We start from the raw sequence: 16,740 nt of genomic DNA on the forward strand, positions 1-16,740 counted from the left end.
CAGATGTTTACAGGTAAGCCAAACAAAACAAAAAACAAAAAAAAAAACCACACTCACACAGTCACACCAAACAAACAGACTTGAGTGCTCAGAAATCATCCTGTAAAGATCATTTAGTTACTCCAAGAAGTCAGGTAGCAGGATAAGGTGTTATATGAATGCATTTTCATCTTTTCATCAAATATGAAAACTTCACTGGCTCACCTCAAATCCTGATGACTGACAAAACAGACAGAATACCCTGTTTGGTGTGGAAGTGGCCAGAGTAGATTTACTCTGAAAAGTCAGTTGATAGAAGCTTTAAGTTCTCTGTATCTGATTCTCAAGTAACACTAAAAAAATTTTTAAACCAACTTCAAACTCTGCAAGTAGACAGAACTACTAATCATAGCAGACATCTAAAAAGTAAACCTGTGTTACCTGGCATTCAAGAGCATTCAAGTGAGTTCAATACCCTTCACTACTCATACTATTTCGCCAAATATTTATACTTCTTTATCTTTTACAGAATTGACTACTACTACAAAAAAAAAAAAAAAACCACACTTTATTGGTAGGCAATATGGGAGAAGTTTAAAAAAATTACATAGAGCTCTCTCAATAAGGAAAAGTACAATATCAAAATATGCCATAGTTAGTGTATCAAAACAATCAGTTTCTCTCCAATAAGAGTTTCAAGTAACACAATCAGAAAAGAATTTGACTAAAAACTATTGTAGATTATATTGAGATGTCTTCTGTAATAATCCTCTAAGAAATAAAGGAAAGCAGCAGTAGATCTGTTATATTACAGATATATTTAGTAAATATATTAGGTATATTTATATAATAAAAACTGTCCTGCACGTTCATCATTATGTCTGCATCCTCTCATCTGTGGCAGTTTCATTTCTATTGTATGCCATGACACTGTCAGAGAGAGAGACCTAAGCCTACCTAGGTTCCTACTTACTAATTACGTACAAATAATTTTAAGTAAATTGTCTGAAAATAACAACCCTTTTGATAGCACTTACAGTGTTTATTCTATTAAAACAGCAACACACTTTAAGGAAAAGTTATTGACAAAGAAGCCTAATAATCCAAAATGTTGTATTTTCTTTCATAAAACTTACTTCAGGTACATTATCCTATGGAATTATTGCACCTTCACTTAAAAATGAAGCCCYATCTTGTTTAATAGGTAAATTCCAAGCAAATTAAAATCTGCATTTTATTAATCTTGCTATTTGCATCTTTCCCCATAAATAACTGGATTATAGTACATAACTTATATTTAAGAGGAAAATACCTTAAGCTTCTGTAAGTGTTTTAAAATCCAGTACCTGAATTATCTAATGTACAGCTTAATGAGATGCTCAGTCTACACCCATATTATGCTTAATGAAGAATGAAATTATACAAAAGGACTACTGTATTTAGACTGAAATGCTGTCCTACAAATCATGACAGTCTAGTCCTACTCTTAGAACCTACAGTAATCAACATTATCAAACAGTCATGAAAAATCTCCCAGGGGAGGTGGACATAAAAAATAAGTATTTTGACAGAAACCCTGATTTAAGTCTTGTAAAAAGCAAAGGCACTACATCTTAAGTTACTTAAATAAAGTCTGTAACTTGGCCAGCCAAGTTACAACATACATCTAAATACRTTCCCTCTTGCTTTGCAGCTGACTTAAGTTGATCAAGACATTACAACATGCTTAAGTGAYAAACAGGATAATCATTTAAAAGAAAATGTGGCTAAGAGAATTAAACAGCTAGAATACTTCAACCAAGCTCATTAGAATGTAGTTTATTTTCAACCATACCATGAGAGTTCAAGTTATAGGATAAACTAGAATTTCTGGGAATAGGCCTTGTCTTACAAAATGGTCAATCCGACATTGAAATAATTTATCTACTATGTCATCATTTTGACTTGTAAACCAATTGTTAAGTAGGTTCTATATCATTTATTAATCTACTGAAATAAGCGTCAGGTCAAATTTTGTAGTCCTATTCTACTGTTTTAAAGGAAGTATTTCAGTTCCATAAATCGTTTCATACTTGGAGTAACTTTTGGGGGGCTTCAACTGCAGTTATGTTAATATAAATCTCATGAAGGTTATCACTCCCATAATCACAGCACTCCTACAAGCTGCGGCAGCCCTCAAGAGAAATGGCACTAAGCATGTCAGCAAACAAGTCCCTGTCTCATTTGAATGATCTGTAGTAAAGCAGCTTGGACATCTTCATCCATGTGACCCTAGAGCAAAAAAATACTTCAGTTAAAAGAAAGGCCCATTAAGTATCACCTTTCACAGCTAACATCAGATTCTCCAGAACTGCCCAAAAGTATTAACTCATTTCTGTTTCTTCACCACACTCTAGGCAAATCTGAAATACTTCAGGACTCCTTTATTGTTTTCTCACGAAAGAAAGAAGGGTCCACCTCAACGGCACATGAGTTTCCTATTTGAAAACACTGTTTGGAAATAATTACTGTTCATATCCTCGACTCCATAGCTTGCTKCTGTAACAGCAGTCCCTGTTTTTTTGTGCTTAGGAATCTGAAATCAAGATTTCAAAATGAGTTACTCAGTTTTGTTCAGTGAGAGCAACTGGGTTAAGTCTGTATTAAATTTCCAACATTCACTTGGCTTCTATCAGCATTATTTGAGATGATGCAGAATTAACAACACACATCACCTGATACCATGACCCTCAAAATAAGTAGCTGCTATACATAGTTATAATGTATACGGACAGTAATAAGGAAATAGAATAATAAACACACACCATTCCTATAGTTTTACTTTTTTGATGAATCAGTTCATTCTAAAACTCTCAACTTGAAAACAGATACTTGATTCTAGGTTCAAGTCTATTTGAGACCTTCCAATAAAACAGAAACCAGYATCTTCAGAATCTCTGCATTCAGGCAGCGACAAATTAACATACCTGTACAGCACTAAGAAGATGTGTCCGATAAACTGAAATTACTTCTTGGTGCTGCCTTTTAGCATCCTATTAATTAAAAAAAAAAAAGATTAAAACAAAATTTTGAACTTAAATCCCCACATAATTCCAGCTTTTCATGTTTGGTTTTATATGCACATATTTTAGACTAGTAAAAACAGAATTKCAAGGTTACATTTTGCTCTACTCCCTCCATTAACCAGGAAAAGTCACCTCTTCCTCTTTTTTTATTGCTTACTGGCAGCAGACCAATTTCACTGAAAAMAAACTTATTTAGACTGTCTGATTCAGTGTCATTTCCAGCTATGATCAAAAACCTGCTTCATCAAAAGCATGTGGTATCTGTTTAAAATCGCCCAATCTAAGAATGCTTCACCTCAATAATATTTGCAAGATTGACCTTATTAAGGACATACCCCAGGTCTGTACAGATTTACAAACACATACCTTGGTTACATAACTTGCTTGCATACATAGCTTTAATTACGAGAAGCTTTACTGAAGTCACAATGGCCCCTAACACCCATGATTGAACACAAAACCACAACTCAGAATCACACAGAATCACAGAATGGGTAAGGTTGGAAAGGACCTCTGGAGATCATCTAGTCCAACTCCCTTGCTCAAGCACGGTCACCTAGAGCACATTAGACAGGGCTKCATCCAGGTGGACCTTGAATATCTCCAGAGAAGGAGACTCCGCATCCTCTCTGGGCAACCTGTGCCAGTGCTCTGTCACTCTCACAGTGAAGAAATTCCTCCTCATATTTAGGTGGAACTTCCTGTGTTTCAGGTTTTGCCGGTTGCCTCTAGTCCTTTCGCACGGGACAACTGAAGAGTTTAGCCCCATCCCCTTGACACCCTCCCTTCAGATACTGATAGACATAGATGAGACAAGACTCCTACCATGAAGTATTCCCTCTACTGAGACTACTTCATGATAAGCATTATACTGCACGGTATTTGCAGACAAGAGAATGCAGAATTAAATCCTTTAAGGACCACCTCTCTTCCTGTCAAGGTGAGAAGAGACATGGTTGGTGTTTTTGTAAGAAATGTTACTGTGGAACTTGCACACAGAAATGGTCTTTGCATTAACTGTCACAACACACCTAGTAAGCACAAATTCTCTCCAAATAAATTGTTTCTATGTCAACTTCATCTGGAAAATTTCCCAAACACTGCAACTCTTACATGCAGAAGTTACCTCCAATACACCGGATTAAAGCAGGGGCAGCACATTAGTACTCTGCTTGTCCTCAGAGTTCAGGCCCACAATCAATTCCACTGCTCTAATGACCACATAGATATTTCCCTCTTTAAGAAAGAATCATTGTAAGCAACATTACTGCATTTCAGAGTAAATTTCTTGCATAATTACTTACAGCTAGCTGTTGTTGCAGCATTTGCACTTGGTTCTGGAGCATTTCARCCTGCTGGTTCTGTCTTTTTGAGGGAATCCCACTAGTGTATGTGAGCTGAGACAAGCCATTAAGGGCTTGTTTTAATCGCTCTACATCATTAAGCAGTTCTGTTATCTTTAAAAGAACACAAACTTCAGTTAGAGATGTTTCACTTACTGAAAAGCAACAGTCTTGACATTTTTAAAGTSTAATGAAGATCGACAAACATTGAGGAATACTTGTCACTGCATACCAATCACGCTAGCTAAGAGCCTGTGCAAGAAAAACTTCATTTTCTTGACAAGCCATCATTGGTTTACACTCTGCTTCCTARCATTGAAATCCATATGGTTTGGACCTCAGTCTGCCAGTCACCCAAATGACTTGTGGTCTAAAGATACTCTAGGTCTAGTTTCCAAGGGGGACATTGAATGGTCAAAAAGCAAGCTAGAGAAATTAAACAAATCAACACAAATATAATTATCCAAARGAGAAATATGGTCAGTAAACATTTAACAGGAGTATAAAATATATATAAAATATAGAAGATTTAACATTATATTCTTGAACTAGAATTGAGTTAGCACTGTGTTCCTTAATCCTGTATTTTACTAAAAGAAACCATTCTTGTCACAGAATCACGGAATGGTGAATCTTAAAATGAACCAGACCTATTTAAGATAATTAATAAGCCCATTTAGGCATTTCAAAGCCACAATGGTCACAAATTCATGATTTTGCTTCATATTCCTGGTGTTAGGCTGGCAATGTCTTCTGCACAGAAACTGAGAAAGTAACATATCAACAGATGGAAATCGAGCTATAAACTGGAAACTTGCAAGTCACCCAACTGATGCAGTAATCATCTCACACACACAAAATGAGCTGATAAACTCACGTTGGAGTTCTAGAAGGTTGAGTTTACTTACAACATATACCTGACATAGATGAAGAATTAGGAAAGCTTAGTATAATGCTACCAAAAACAAGACTTCAGCTTTGCAGATTTGGCCCAGCCTTAGCTACCTAATGCTCAGTACAAAGTCATTCTTGAATATCTAGAGTAGCTATATTTGAAAATCTAGTTCCTTGGACCTAAACCGAGAACATTAGGAGCATTAACTGCCTGACATGTCCTACCTTGTTATCCTTGGCTTCCACCTGCTTTGCCGATTCCTGTATTCTTTTCTGCAGGTCAATAATTGTTGTTAATGATTTATCACACCTTTCTTTCTGGTCTTTAATTTCTTGCTCAATGCTGCAGCTTCGTAACTGAAGCAATTCCTTTTCATCTTTTARAGAAAGCTCATTCTTTTTAGCTTGCAAAGCCTCCTCACGTGCTTCCTCATACTTTTTATTCACACTGAACAAGTTTTCAGTTATGTTATTAATTTGGGCCTCCAGATTACTTTTCATGGATKTGTATTCTGATATGTCAATTACTTCTTTGCTCTCCAGCTCTGTTAGAGCTTGCTGAGTATGCTGAATCTCAGACTGCAGCTTCAAGATTTCCTCATTTTTAATGCCATTTTCCTTTTCCCTCTCTTTTAAGCTATTTTTGACTGCTATAATTTCTTGTTCTAGCGTTTCCTTCATTTGCATATACTCTGCCAAAGGTACCGAAGAACTTTTTAGATCTGACAATTCCCGTTGTAATTCTCCTACTTTTAGTGTCTCTTTGTCATAACATTCCTTCTTATTTCTGAGAGCTTCCTTTAGATCTTCTATAGTGTTACCAAGAGCCTTCTTCAAGGTTTCAAATTGTTCTACTGGAAGATACTGACTCTCCACATGAGCCTGCACAGTTAGGGCCCGCTTTGTACTCTCCTGCAGCTTGTCTTTCTCCTCTTTTTTGCCTGTGTACTTCTGCAGTAGTTCTCTCAATTGCTTATTCAACTCTTCCATTTTGTTTGTGAACRTTTTTTCCAATTCATGTGATTTCTCAGCAAGGATGTAGTTCTGTTGCAAGTCATTTTGGATGGACAAAACACCGTTTTTGAGCTTTTCGTTTTCCTCTTTACATTTCCTGCTTTCTTCCTCATTTTCTCTGCACCTTTGTGTTTGTTCTAGTAACTGCTCTTTTAATTCCTTCACTGTGGCTTCAAAGCTTTGTTCTTTCTCTTTAAAGGAGAGAACTGGAGCATATTTTGACTTAATGCATTCTTGAATTGTGTCAAGTTCCTGCTTTTGGGCTTCAATTTCTGCATGTAACTGCAAAATTTCTTGTTGACCCCTTTTATATCCAGTCATAATCTCAATGTTATTTTCTTGAAGTTCTTGTATGCTTTTATTTAAAGTATTCACTTCAGACTCATGATCTTTTAAACTTATATACTCAGTTTGTAGTTGATTCTGCAAGAGTTTAACCTTGTTTTTCAAAGCTGCATTTTCTTCATTTACCTTCATGAATTCTTGCTTTATCTCTTCAGTTTTTCCCTTCAGATCTGACAGCTCTGTATTAGTCTTTTCTAGGGTGTTATTCAAGACTGTTTTAACCTCTTCATGTGTTGTAACCAACACATACTGATCCCTGAGAGTTTCTCTTATTACTGTGTTTTCAGACACTAGTTTGCACATTTTTGCTTGCTCATCATCATATTTTTTATGAAGCTCAGCAAGCTGTTTTTGAAGCTCAATACCACCCGCTTTTAAAGCTTCTACTTCTTTTTTGTGCTGCTCTGGGGACAGGTACACAGCTTGGAAGTGGTTTAAGTTCTCACTTAAGCTATTGTTCTCTGCCAGCAACTTTTCAGTTTCTGCCTTGCTTTCATTGTACTTCTTTGTTATTTCAGAAAGCTTTTTAGTCAGATCACCAACGGTCAGTTCACTTGTTTTCTTTAATTCTTCATGAATTTTTAAAGGCACATTCTGGCTTTTAATTTCAGTTTTTAGTATTTGGATTTGCTGCTTAAGCATCTTGTTATCCATTTGAACTTTTTCAACTTCCTCCTGCAGAGTCCGATTCTTCTGTAATAATTCAGAAATTGTTTTCCCAAGTTCCTCATTTTTTTGCTCAAATCCACTCCTCATTTGTTCGTGTTCTTCTGGCTTTACATGATGAGCAAGTACAGCTTTCTGACTCTCAGATTCCCTCTTTAAAAGGCAAACCTCTGCCCACAGTTTTTCATGTTTCCCTTCCAACTCTACTAACCTCTTTGCTTTCTCATTCACTTCATTTGATAACAAACTCTTCATGTTTTCAAATTTCTCTGCAGTTACTGAGTGGGCTAACTTCTCTGCTGTTTCTTTGAGCTGCTCTTCTAACTCTACCACGCTTCTTTCCCCTTTATCTCGCTCCATCTCCAACTTAACAAGTTCCTTCTGCAACCTTTTATTCTCTTCTACCAGCTTTCCTTCATCTCTCTTAAATTCTGCCACTAACAATTCATTCTGCTTAATCTGGTTCCTTAGTTTACACACTTCAGCAGATGCTCCTTCGTACTTCGTTTTCATTTCTTTCAACTGATCCTTCAGCTCCTCTGTTAGCTTACTGCTTCCTGAAGCAGCTTCATTAGTCAGGTGATCTCTCAGGGCAAGAAAGTGGGTCTGCATTTGCTTAACTTTGCCTTCCGAGTCAAACATTCTCTTCTGCACATCTTTTAAAGCATCTTCCAGTTGTTTTATCTGTCCATCAGATTCCTCCTTGGTTCTTTCATACTCTGATGCCAAAGCTTTACATTCAGATACCTTGTGAGACAGTTCTCTCTGCAGTTTGTTTACTTCTTCTTTTGCTGCACCATAGCATATTCTCATATTCTCGAGTTCTCTCTTTAAAGTTTCCTTCTCTGAATTGGATGATTGATTAGGCAGRGATAGCTCCAGAGGTCTCAGCATAGACCTGGACTGAAGATAAATTGGCACAGAAACAGATACAGTTTTAGAAGTTTGCCAGTTCATCCACCATTATATAGGTGTGTGCGCGTGTGTATATATAAACACACACACACAAATTGCATTAAATTTGTATCAATATGAGCATCAACCTCACTTCTCAGAGATTTTAGGTTAAGTACATTAGTCTATTCTTGCCCATATTACAGAACATATTTCAGCTTTTAACAGATAAAGTTATTTTGATTATTGTCCTACATTATTGTTTCTCAATTATCAGATCCTACTGACATAAAATACAGGCATAGTACATTCATTTCATTTTGCCTTATTATTAATATTTAATCATTCATCTGCTTGAATTTATTAACAGATTCCATCCCCRCCAATTGTATAAAAATCTTTAAAGGAAGCAGAACTGACTAATTATATCACGATTAACAGGAYCTTCCCTCTGAAGAGAGATCATCAATTTACTGTCCAGTAAAGTATACCTCAAAACAGGTGTGTCCTATCCCTCCTTCCCTGCCCTGTGGTCTGGAAGACAGGCTACYTCATTACCAAGCATGAGTGTAATTACACAGTACAGACTTCCTTTAGTGATCGTATGTTCCTCCAACCAAAAAGCAGCAACTGCCTGACATGACCAACTCAAAGCCACTTAACACCTGCTTGAGACAGGATCCTTTCTTTACAACACATCAACTCTTTCCATGTTTCAATTAAAAAAAAAAAAAAAAAAAACTTATGTCTATTTAGACAATCTCATGTAAAATGTAGCAGAAAACCTGAGTTTCTGCATTTTCTGTGTTACCCTAAGAACTCAGACATTTAACAGAAAATTAAGAAAAGGTTTTCTCTCCCTGTCTTTAAAAAAAATCACAAAAGTTGCCAAATCAAAATTTATATTACAGTAAAAATTACTTGGCAAAAAAAAGAAAGTGTAAGATATGCTGATTTATTTCTGGCCAACAAACATCTCGAAGCACAACAGATAAGAGTCAAGTATCAGAAAAATTTGTTAGTTAGGACTAATCCCTGTCATACATGGCTCACTAAAAACATGCTGAACCTCATAAATAACCAAGTTGTGGCTTAAAAGTGTGGCTAGATACCAGCAAATAGTTTTCTGCCAATTTTGTTTTGACTGACAGGAAACTAAAGGTTTCTGAATCTTATCTGAATTTAAAGGGAAAAAAATATGGAGAAGAAAAACAATGTATTCTAAACTGTGACTTTTGGTCCAGCAGTCTGTCGATTCAGTTTTAAGAATGGTCATTATATACCATTCAGTAACATTTCACAGCATTTAAAGCTATGCCCCACAAGTGACTCTAGAGGGCACCAAGCTATAAAATAATATACTGAGGCAAGTATTTACAGATTTTCTATTCAAAAGCAATGTTTAGTGTGTAAGTAAATACAGCTTTCCCAAGCATATATGACATAAATATTTACCACCTAGAGAATTATGATATTTAGTTATTACCTGTGATTCCACAGCAAATACTTGACTTTGCTTAAGTAGTAATTCTTCCTTTCCTAGATTTTCACAAAGCAAAAAGGATTTAGTCTTTGTTTAAAAATAGCAAAACAATCACAAGAACTGTTTTTCCTTCCTACTCCTATCCTCAATGGAACTGCAGTAGGTAGCAGTTTGGTGTGGATATCAAGACTTGCCATCTATGCAATACTCCTTTAATGCAGTCATACAACAAAGCCTGTACAAACCTCCCCTGAAGGAGAAGATACCCCTAACATCACGGGCTAAACACAGTTCTGCAAAACAGTATGGAAGCCACCTTGATTTAGCTGCATGGCAGTACATGAATACACCAGGAAAACACTCCAAATAAGTGACCTGTTCTGATAGGCAGTAAATAAAGCATTATTTAGCCTGCCATGAGCCATTAAGTTACGTAAGTGTAAGACAGGCCTGTAAACAAGTTGGACACACAAAGCTTCAGTTTGTGGAAATGGAATCATTTCTGATACAAACAACAGCTGAGGTTTTGCATTTGAAGTGATGCCCAAATCCATCTATACTGAAATTTTCTCTATGACCATCATTCTCCAGCCTAACAGGAGGAATGAGCAGTCAGAATACAAGACATGAGGTAGAATGAGTGTTTAAGATATGAAGAATTGAAATGGAAGGATTCAGCTTGGATCTCATATCTCACTCAGATTGTTCTTCATGTCATTAGAGAACATACAACGTGGGTTTCACAGTATCAGTCACTCTTAAGTGAGACGATCAACAGTGCCCTTAGCACTCAACTACAAACACAACCAGGCCAGTTGACCACCTACTGAGGTCTGAGGTGTGAATACACAAGTTAAGTCTCACTATGGTTAAAATGACCAAAAGGAAAAGACAACAGAAAAGTTTAATCTGTGTATTCTAACACTGCATCATGCATAACAATTTATAGGAATTGAATAAACTTACTATTACCAAAATTACTTCCAGGCCCCACAAAGTCAAAAAAAAAAAAAAAAAAAAAAAAAAAAAAAAAAAAAAAAAAAAAAAAAAAAAAAAAAAAAAAAAAAAAAAAAAAAAAAAAAAAAAATGTAAAAGCAGTTTACTTCAAAACTTCATATTATAGTTAACTATGGATTAAAGAGGAGGGAAGGCTTTTATAATAAGAGAGTTATTTAAGACTTCCAGCAATTTAAACTAAAATTGCTTCAATATTTACTACAGTAGGTAGCAACCATATTACATTTCAAGTCAATTGACGTACTTCGTAATATTTGAGTTTAGCTTTCAGAGCTTCAATAGTTCTTAAGCTTTCTTCCTGCTGTTTTTCCTTGGTTGTTAGGATTTTCTTCAACTCATCTTTCTGAAAGAGAACAGAAGTGTCAGACAGCCAAAGCTAAAATAACAACAAGTTGCTTGATATCTTATAAATCTGGCTAAAACAAAACTAAATTTAGAATTTCTCAATTCTAAATTTCTTCTAAAAGGATGAACAGTCATGGGAATATGCACCAACCTCATATTTGCATTTACTGCTTTTGCATTACTGGAAGTCACTACTTAAAGAGATACTCCTATATAAAGTTTGCTTTAAAGGTACCACAGGGACTAGATATATCATTATTTGTAGTAACAAATGCTGTACAGCTGTATAAACTGAATATGTATCACTAGATAGTTCATTTAGCATTTACAGACAGCTTCTGCATAGTTTAAACACTAACTTAAGCAAAATAACCATTTTCCCTATTTCATAGTTTCACAGTTTTATTACACTTAAAGGTGGYATATCCTACCTCATTTTCAAGATCATCTGCAAACATTTGCTCCTGCAAAATAAATACACCCCCCCCCAGAAATCATTTTTCTGTGGTGTTTTTGAAGGGGCTTATATACAGTTCATTAGCTGATTAGTCTACCCCAGTTTAAAAAAAATACTTCCCCCCCTCCATTTACTATCTAACATCTGGAAAGGAAAAAACACACATAGAAGTTAAGGATGTTTGACAGAACAATGTGACTTGAAATACGTATTAAGAAATAGGAGTATGTTAATTATGCAAATCATATGTCACTAAGGAAGAAAAGTAGTTTTTCAGTAGAAACTTGTTGATTTTGGAAAATTTCAATATTAAAATTTTGTGTTTGCTTGTTTTAAAGCAATGTTCAAGATAAGCTCTGTCCTAGAAAGTCAGACTATGTGAAGATGTATTGATTTTATTTGTGCTCCATTTAGGGAAAGCTTCCATTTAGGGAATGCATCTTCTGCAGAAAAATGAAGTGCAGGGAAAAACGTGAACCTCCAGAAAGCAAGGAAAAAAAAAAAAAATCCTGTTTTGATTTTTCTCCTGAATTGTACTAGGCATCTTGAATGCTCCAAATACAGAGAACATTTCAGAAGAAGTTCCAAATTAGGGTGACAGATTCTGTACTGAAAATCCTTTTTCCTATTTTTGCCAGTTGAAGAGTTCTTTATAAATTTCTTATTATAGCAGTAGCTGGAAAAAATAAGCATCGAGCATCATACGTACTGACATRCATCATCTACATTTAATTGTGAAGATTAAATTCACTCTGAATTATAATATACCAAAACATACCACAATTACATTACAAAGTATAATTGTAAATGCTGTTACTCAGACTTGAGGATTAACAGAAGAAGTTGCAACAAGTTTCATCATATTTTAGCTATCACTATAAGACCAAATGTTATCTTCCTTTGCATCCTTTGTATCCTTATGACAGTAATACATAATAGAAATAATTTACAGGAAAGCAGCGAAGACCACACTCTACTTATACGAGCTTTCCTTTCCACTTTTCAAAGAGTCTTTAAAATCCACGTAATTTTACCTCATTCAGCTGCAGCTGTAGCCCATTTATTCTATCCAACAGCATCCTTTGCTCCTCTTGCACTTCTCTCATTCGATCTTTCAAGTCTTGATTTTCTAGTTCCAGTTCCTAGAAGAAAAAAAAATACATAAGGAAAACTAAAGAATCTGAACCAATAATTTTAAGTCATTAAAGACACCAAACCTTGATTAACAAATCCTATAATCACTTTGTAGCCTGACTTTAGGTCCATTTCCTTTTGAATGTTTACAAATAAGTTTAAGTTTCTTCAAGTTTTCCATCTCTACAAAGCCCATTCTTGGATAAATGTAAAATGTAAACTTGCTCTACTTTCATGCTAACAGCAGTTAAGAGGCTGCTCATCTGCCATCTGTCAACATGTAGAAATAACTGATGTTAAAACAGTGTCTGAAACCCAGCTGCTGCAGTCAAAGGTGCAACAAGAAAATGCCTCCTCACAAGCATGAAGTGAAACAACCTTTAAATGGACTAACTGCTCCAATAGCCACAAGTCTCACCCTAGTAACACATATTAAACTTAGTGTAAGAAAAATAACAGGTCTTTGCACCATCAGTCCAGTGCTTACAACCAAACAATAAAGCCCATTTAAATTTTGCCAGATTAGATCACTGCCTTAACTGTGACAAATATTTTAGCTCAAACCAGAAGTTGCATTCAGAGATCTTTATCCTTTTATTATAAAAAAAAATACTGCAAAACAGTCTAAATTTTTCAGTGGCTTGTTTCCTATAGTTTAAAAAGCTATCTACCTTCTTCAACTGTAATGACACAGTAACTAAATGAGATAATAACAGTTAACAATTATGATGCAAATCATTTTTAGTAAGACACTTAAATACACATCAGCAACATTCTCAGAAAAACGTTAAATGTCTTCCTGTTTTGTGATCTTATTTCTCCTTCCAGAAGCAGGAGCTGAGGTACTGCATGTGAACATCACAGACAAGGAGTTAAAAGATGCGAAGGGCTAAGACATAGAGAAGCGCAGCTATTTATTACACACACGGTTTATTTTCCCCAAAAATGGTCTACGGTTTATCTGTGGAATTATTGCACTGGATACTCAGGCAATTAAATTTTAATTAAACAACAATACACATGACCTTTCTTAATGGAATTGCTAATGGTTACTTACAAGCACATCTTGTCTTTCATATGTCTGGTTCATTATGCATATAGGAATACATATCATAGAAAATCTTCTGGTTTACCTGAGCATTATGCTCTTTCCGATACACTTTGACATCCGCCTCCTCCTGTGCATGCAGACGACTCCATTTTTGTGACACGTTAGTAATCTGTTATTGCAATATTAAAATATTAATGTAGGTCTGTCGTGTTCTGAAGATACCCCTTTCAGGGGACAGCAGGCTGATCCACCTTTGATTTTTAGCTTCCACTGGGTGGCAATACTACTAAACATTCACAATTTTGCTAAACCTGTTTCTCTTTATTAGTTAGCTCTCATACAGACAGAAAACAGGATGCTTGTCAAATCTCAGACATGCATATCAAAGTGTTTTTAAACAGAAATACACCTACCATCTGATTATAGAAGGAACCTTCTCAGCTACATATGAAGTTAAGAATTCAAAAATACTGAGTCAGCTTTGCACCACAAAATAATCTTAACCAGTCTCTCAACAATACCAACTGTATGCTTGCTTTCAGTGGTCAGGGTAAGCAGCTTACTGCCTACCTCTTCCAGGCTTGGTATAAGGGTAATGCCACAGCTCTATAAGAGTCCCTCCAAAGCCTCCCTGAAAGGTTTAACAGACCCAAGAATCATGCCTCAGAATTCAGGAGCTGTATTTCAATATACAGATGTGGAAAGAAGCCACTCTTTAAGCTACAGAAACACAGATTTTGTTTGACATGCAGTACAAACATGTAGCAAAAAATAAAGTAACAGGCCTGCTGGGCAGCATCAGGCAGGGTTATGAATCTTAACATTTTGAAGCCTCAAAGTACTTCGTAATTATGACACTGTCCTCTACCAAATGAGGCACTAAATGGAAGAAAATGTATGCATGCATGAGTAGCTTCAGCATGGCAACTTTACTCATGAATTACATTTACAGGCCAACTATCAAGACTATTTACTTAGCAGCAAAGACAAAAGTTGTAGTAAAATTTACACCATAACTTCTAAAATCTTTTCTTGTGTGATATATAACGAACACTGCATTTAAGAAAAGCTTAGAAAATGTTACTAGGACAGTTCAAGACTACACAATTTCACTCCACACCCACTTTTAAAACATGAGGTGTCCCAAGCTACTTCGCAGAACAACAAGCTTTTGAAGAGGCAGTAAGGACATGCAAAAGCCAGCTCCTCATTCAGCAACAGCTGATGTCCAGCTATAGACAATGGAGAAATTACTGAAGATAAACACTGGCCAGAATGTTGGGCTCAAATACCCCATCCATTCTGTGCCTTGCTTCTCCTCACCTCATCCCCACAAATAAGAGGAACATAGAAAGGAATAACACTTCAGAGTGAAAGTTAATTAATGCTACGTGCCCTCTCATATCTTCTTCAAAAGATAAGGTTAGAAATACATAGTATAAAAAGCCTCACCTTTTGTTCAGGTTGCCCTTTCTTCATAACATCTCTTGCTGAAAAAGGAATCACAAAAATTGGGAATTTAAAGTGCATTTCATTCAGATTTATGCAATGCATACTCAGCTATTTAAGTAAAATTTTTATCTTGAGAAGATATTTCAAGAAACAGGTATTTGCTGGGTTTGATCAACTGAAAAACAACATTTACAAGTCCAAGGTGAAAATCCCATGTACTACAACTCCAGATTCAGAAAGATTAAAGCTCTGTACCTCATGACAGGCAGCTTTTTGTTTAAAGAATTACAGTTGCCCTCCAAAGAGCAGGTTTCTGAAGAATTAACAGTGAGAAGATACACAATTCAAAAGAAAGAATAATAGCAACCGGTTACAGCAGCATTCTTCATACCTTTGCTGGAATCCTCAACGGCAGCTTTTATTAAAGCCAAAATGTCAATATTGTCACCAATTCTGGCATAGTAAGCACAGTCATGACCAAGGCCATCAGCCAAACTAACATCCGCATCATTTTTGAGCAAAACTTCTACTGCATCCCTGCAGCCATATTCACAGCCTAACATTAAGGCAGTCCTAGGAACAGGAAGAAAGATTGCATTCAGAGACTCTCAGATCTCACATTTGCAATGGAACAATCAGTTATAGGAATAATCCTTCATACACACCTTATGTCTAATCATAGGAACTTCAGTTAAAAAAAGTTCCTCTATCAAGAGAGGAAAGAAAGTTTTAAGTCATGTAGTCAGCTTTAAATATTTTTATAAAAAGAAATGAGCAGAAAAGCCCAATCCAAAAACATCTTTGCCTTTGAGAGCTACCCTGTATCTTGAGAACTCTCATGATTTTTGGCTCACTATTTAAACAGTAACGATGAGCCCAAGGTGAAAGAAAGTTCAGACAAAGTCTGAGCAAGTGTTTGGAAGCTCTGGCAATCCCTTCCAAAGGAATACCTGCCAGTTCCAGCAAATGCCATGCAAGCGCCTACACCCTGACCAAGAGCAGCCTCATGCCCACTGATGCAGTCATCCTCTAAGAAATAACTGGGAAAAGAAAGAGTTATGCATAGAGCCACATGTACAGATAAGGGACCTAAGTGCTCTGAAATGTTTCCTTAGGAACCCCAATTGGACTTGAACATTTCTTGACAGACTACCACTTTTGGAATGAATACACAAAATGGATCATGACAAGTGCAAGGTGCAGCTGAAATAAGAAAAGAGGAGAGGTGAACCTTTAGCACAAGCAGCTTCTGTTTCTCTGCAGCCAGCGACACATAGTACTTTCACAGAAGTCAATACATATTTTAGAAGCAAGAAGAAGCAACTAAAAAAGCCAAGTTTATTTGCATTATTGAATTGTATATCCACGTCTGGATTAGGTCCCAGTTTAAGATTCTTATTGAAAACCAAGGACAGTTGTCTACTTTGAAAACATCAGCAGACATTCTGACAACACTCTGCAGGCATTACCTGTTTTGTTTGTCTCTGGCATTAACCTCTGCTCCCCTGTCTATTAGAAGCTGACAAATTGTAGGACGACACATCTGAGTGGCCAGCACTAATGGTGTCCTCCCATCCTGAAGACAGAAAAGGGGGAAAGAA

The 16,740-nt window shown here is 36.1% G+C and overlaps 1 protein-coding gene across 3 annotated transcripts in view; it reads right to left on the minus strand.

The window, feature by feature from the left end:
* UACA (uveal autoantigen with coiled-coil domains and ankyrin repeats) overlaps positions 1 to 16,740 on the minus strand; it is a 127,266-nt gene that overhangs the window by 89,967 nt on the left and 20,559 nt on the right. For 2 of the 3 annotated variants that reach the window (XM_085301512.1, XM_085301514.1), the window contains exons 7-19: positions 16,609 to 16,715; positions 15,531 to 15,712; positions 15,140 to 15,177; positions 13,770 to 13,856; positions 12,537 to 12,644; positions 11,477 to 11,509; positions 10,943 to 11,043; positions 10,650 to 10,684; positions 9,687 to 9,739; positions 5,507 to 8,209; positions 4,349 to 4,501; positions 2,946 to 3,011; positions 2,084 to 2,250 (exon numbers count right to left, since the gene is read on the minus strand). In XM_085301512.1, the coding sequence (XP_085157638.1) occupies positions 2,179 to 2,250; positions 2,946 to 3,011; positions 4,349 to 4,501; positions 5,507 to 8,209; positions 9,687 to 9,739; positions 10,650 to 10,684; positions 10,943 to 11,043; positions 11,477 to 11,509; positions 12,537 to 12,644; positions 13,770 to 13,856; positions 15,140 to 15,177; positions 15,531 to 15,712; positions 16,609 to 16,715 (3,738 nt within the window). In that variant the 3' untranslated portion in view covers positions 2,084 to 2,178. Of the gene's footprint in view, positions 1 to 2,083; positions 2,251 to 2,945; positions 3,012 to 4,348; positions 4,502 to 5,506; positions 8,210 to 9,686; positions 9,740 to 10,649; positions 10,685 to 10,942; positions 11,044 to 11,476; positions 11,510 to 12,536; positions 12,645 to 13,769; positions 13,857 to 15,139; positions 15,178 to 15,530; positions 15,713 to 16,608; positions 16,716 to 16,740 lie in introns of those variants that run through there. The other variant, XM_085301513.1, reaches the window with a different exon arrangement.

Source organism: Rhea americana, unplaced genomic scaffold, assembly GCF_003343005.1.
Source record: "Rhea americana isolate MKP2758 unplaced genomic scaffold, rheAme1 scaffold_178, whole genome shotgun sequence".
Lineage (NCBI taxonomy): Eukaryota > Metazoa > Chordata > Aves > Rheiformes > Rheidae > Rhea > Rhea americana.